This window comes from Polistes canadensis, unplaced genomic scaffold (genome assembly GCF_001313835.1).
Source record: "Polistes canadensis isolate GaletaPanama2010 unplaced genomic scaffold, ASM131383v1 scaffold_258, whole genome shotgun sequence".
NCBI classification, from domain to species: Eukaryota; Metazoa; Arthropoda; class Insecta; order Hymenoptera; family Vespidae; genus Polistes; species Polistes canadensis.
This window is the reverse complement of record NW_014569805.1, coordinates 80937-85164: the sequence shown is the minus strand read 5'-3', so window position 1 is coordinate 85164 and position 4228 is coordinate 80937. Positions and strand designations below refer to the sequence as shown.

The following is a 4228-nucleotide window of genomic DNA, read 5'->3' as shown; positions in this document are numbered from 1 at the left end:
AAAAAAAAAAAAAAAAAAAAAAAAAAAAAAAAAAAAAAAAAAAAAAAAAAAGATATCTAACGAATTATCGTTTTCATATAACACACAAAATATTCATTAAAATTTTATTAATGATTATATATTAATAGAAAGAAAAAATATATATATTACATATATATATAGAAATAAAAAAAAAGTTAATGCATTATCAATGGTGCAGTGTTTTATGCGCGTCCAAACCGATTGTCGTCGGATTATTATCATCTTGAATCACTGAGATTAATTCTTTTTCTCTTAATTAAACTAACAGATTGATGTGTCATCAACAATAATAAATATTCAAATAAAAAGAAAAAGAAAATAATAAATAAATTGTAATCTCTGATTCGAGAATGATTTCGGCATATCTGATCTTTAATGCGGCACTTTAGGGGCTGTGTGCTTTTAAATACCTAACAAACAAAAGAATAATCATTTTGTGTGAATCTATACTCTTTTGTTGAGAGATAATACATTCACACAGTATTTAATATTATTATTTTTATATTTTTTTCTACCATTTATATATACGCACTTTCATCCCCTATGGTGGTGCTGATCTCGTCTACGAGCGTTAATCTTATAAGTATTATAAATATTAAGAATTTACTTTTTATTTATATATATATATATAAGTTAAGTTCATTAATTACACACAAATACGTATAACTATCTCTCTCTTTCCATTTCCTTTTCTATTTTTTTTTATTTTTCTTTCTTTCTTTCCTTTCTCTCTCTCTCCACCATTCTTTTTATTTCTTTCCTTTAATATTCTCTTCCACCCTCCTCCTCCTCCTTCTCTCGTCATTTTTCATCGAACAAAGTAACTTTCTTTTCTTGCAAATTTTTTCTTTTTTTTTTTAAAAAAATTTCCAAATTTCAAACGTCATAATAATCACACACATTCACATATATATATATAAATGATCATATCATATTAATAATGTCCTACCTTAATCCTATTTTTTTCCCCCACGCAGACTCCTCCCCGATTCCAAAATTCAAAAATACTGACACCGGAAGTCCGATATTCATTCCAAACGGAGATGCAGCCCCTGGACCCCAACGATTTTCTTTGACTCAACACACGAACTACCATCCCTATAGGCGTTAATTTATCTATTACAAGTTGACAATAATAAGATATTCCATTAGATCGTAGATAAAGATTAACGTAGAAAGAGAAAGATTAGAGAAGATAAAGAAATAAATATTAAAATAATGATAATAATAAAAGGAAAGATAAAATCATTTATTTTTGATCTTATATATGTACTTTACATATTATTATTATTATTATTTTTAAAATAAAATAATTGTGAACATTTTGTTTAATGATCTTCTCTTATATCTGTTTCTACGTTTTCAAATATATATATATATATCGATCTATGACAAAAAAAAAAGTAATTTGGATTATATTTATATACTTAAGAGCATATAAGGTTATATTTTATAGAAATTATTCATCGTAATTCGAGTAGCTTATTATAATATGTGATTATTAAGGAGATATAAGTTATATTGATATATATACATTAATTGCATACATATATAACGCGGTACATAAAACGAACGAATACGGCGAGAAAGATGGGACACGCGTGTTTGTCGACTAATTTAAAATTAAGATTTAACTAAGGAAAAAAAAAACAATTAATAATAATAATAATATTGTTCTATATTTATAGTAGTCGTACCGAATTTCTTTATTAAGGATTACATATATTTAATATTAAATCATATAGAATTTAACTTTTTAAGTATATATATATATAGATTTGTTATACTCGCCGTTGATCGATGATGTACGACTTTCGTCCGATTATTTACGCTAATTTATTCACATAAATATATATATATATATACATGTATACTTACATGTAAATATATATATACATTTCGTTTGTTTTTTCTTTTATTTTTTTTCTCACATTTAATTTAATCATATTTTCTCTTTCTCTCTTTTTCCTGTGAAAATATATTGAAAATACGCACCTATAGTTTAAAATTATTTATTATTCATAATAATATCGCGCAATATATAATTTAGAATTATTTGAAAATAATATGCACTTTAATTGATCAAACGAAAAGTTTCCTATACAATTTTGGTACTTTTTTATGGTGAAAAATAACAAAAAAAAATCGTATAATATCAATTGCGTGTTCTTTCTCTCTCTATATATATATTATCGATTTAATTTTTCAATTAACTATATTTTCTTTTTAAACAAAGATCTTTTAAACGATAAATGATAAATATCATTAACAAATACAAGTATTTCGAAATGAAAAAATATATTCTCAACGTCTTGTTTGTTGTTCACATTCGAGAATTACAAATTTGTAACTTTCCAAAGTGATATCGATAGAATAAACACTTGTTTTTAAATTCGAAACCAAAAAATTATTGGGAAAAAAAGAGAAAGAGTGGAGAGAAATGAATCAAAATTTAAAGAACAAAAAAATAGAGGAAGAAAAAAGAAACGACGAACGGGCGAATTGTCATTTTGATTTAAATAAGGACAAAATAATCTTGTATCTCAACTATTACCTTCGCAATCAATTGTTCATCATTATTTTAGCCCCCCGATAGAATTCAACAACAACAACAACCAATCAAGCAACCCAACCCAATCCAATCAACCCTTAACCAAACACCAAGCCTACTTCGTAAACCTTTTTAACATCTCGTCAATAATATTCACAATCCTTTATAATTCCTTTCCTGTTTCTTCTTACGTCCTTGATCAGATCCTGGCACACAATACTATGTTCTTTTGTGCGATTCTAACAGGCACCGGATATGGATCTTCGAGCCTAGCGAGTGTTCCTGCTGCACCAGGAACTAACGACAGCTACACTGGGGGTGGACCCCAAAGGGGTTACTCAGGAACCTCGTCCAGCTTCAACAATTACCATCCCTATCGTCGCTAAAAAGGATAAGAGACACACAATATGCCTCGCTTTTTGAGAAATCAACATTTTCTTCTTTTATTCTTCTTCTTCTTCTACTTCTTCTTCTACTTCTTCTTCTGCTTCTACTACATCTACTACTACTACTACTACTACTACTACTATCATTATTATCAAGTTCACAAATTACTACTACTACTACTACTACTACTGCTGTCACTGCTTCTAAGCTTTTTTTCTTGATCGAATGATCGTTAATAATTAGCGTAATACTATGGATAACGGTATACGCTGAAAAAGAAAGAAACACACGTATATTTTGCTTTTTGAAAATACCGAGAGAAAAAAATTAAGTGAGAAGGAGAAAAACAAATAGACACCACGACCTTTTTTTTTTGTGTATGATCGTACTTGTTATTTTCTTCACGCTCTTCTTCTTCTTATGGGGAGGGGAAAATGAGATTCGAATATTATTTTTTTTTCACCGACACACTGAGGAAATATTTAAGAGAGAATTTTAACTTTGATTTTTCTGGAAAAACGGTCGTCGTCTTCCACGTGCGTACCTATCATCACACTTTCTTTTTTTTCTTTTTCTTAATTTCAAAATACAATCTTTATCATCGTAATTTCTATCTCGATGATATTTGATACACACGGAACGAAACAACACAACAACCATCATCGCATTTTTCTTCATAGAAATTAATATGATTTCTGTTCTCTTTTAAATGGAAGAATGGAGAAAGATAAAAAACAAAACAAATTAATTCTCCATGGAAAAATGGCAAATCCATGAGAAATAAATCTCTTTGATAATCAACGATGAGAAGAAATGAAACAGATATATATATAGACAATGAAGAAAAGGTACTTAGATAAATATCAGAAGGAAAAGTGTTGTGTGTGTTATATAGACAATTTTTATAATAAATTAAATGAAAGATTCTTTGAAAAAAGAAAAAGAGATAATTGAAAAGACAAAAATGTCGAGAAGAAAATATCGAACTCGAACTCTTTCTAAACCCCCCACTCTTGGCCTCTACCCCCACTCTTAATCATTATTCCCACTCTTGGTCTCTATCCCCACTCTTAGCCACTACTTTCACTCTTGGTATCTACCCCCACTCTTAGCCACTACTTTCATTCTTGGTATCTACCCCCACTCTTAACAATTACTCCCACGCTTGGTCTCCATCCCCACTCTTAGCCACTACTTTCACTCTTAGTCTCTACCCCCACTCTTAGCGACTGCCCCCACTCTTGGTCTCTATCCCCACTCTTAGCCACT

General features: G+C 29.0%; 1 protein-coding gene across 9 annotated transcripts in view; it reads left to right on the top strand.

The window, feature by feature from the left end:
• Positions 1-4228, top strand: part of LOC106790745 (heterogeneous nuclear ribonucleoprotein 27C-like) — a 39978-nt gene that overhangs the window by 34046 nt on the left and 1704 nt on the right. For 2 of the 9 annotated variants that reach the window (XM_014755856.1, XM_014755852.1), the window contains exon 8: positions 2819-3047. The exons of 4 other annotated variants lie outside the window; for them this stretch is intronic. In XM_014755856.1, coding sequence (XP_014611342.1) covers positions 2819-2958 — 140 coding nt within the window. In that variant the 3' untranslated portion in view covers positions 2959-3047. Of the gene's footprint in view, positions 1-998; positions 1212-2818; positions 3048-4228 lie in introns of those variants that run through there. 3 more of the 9 variants (XM_014755857.1, XM_014755853.1, XM_014755860.1) reach the window with 2 other exon arrangements.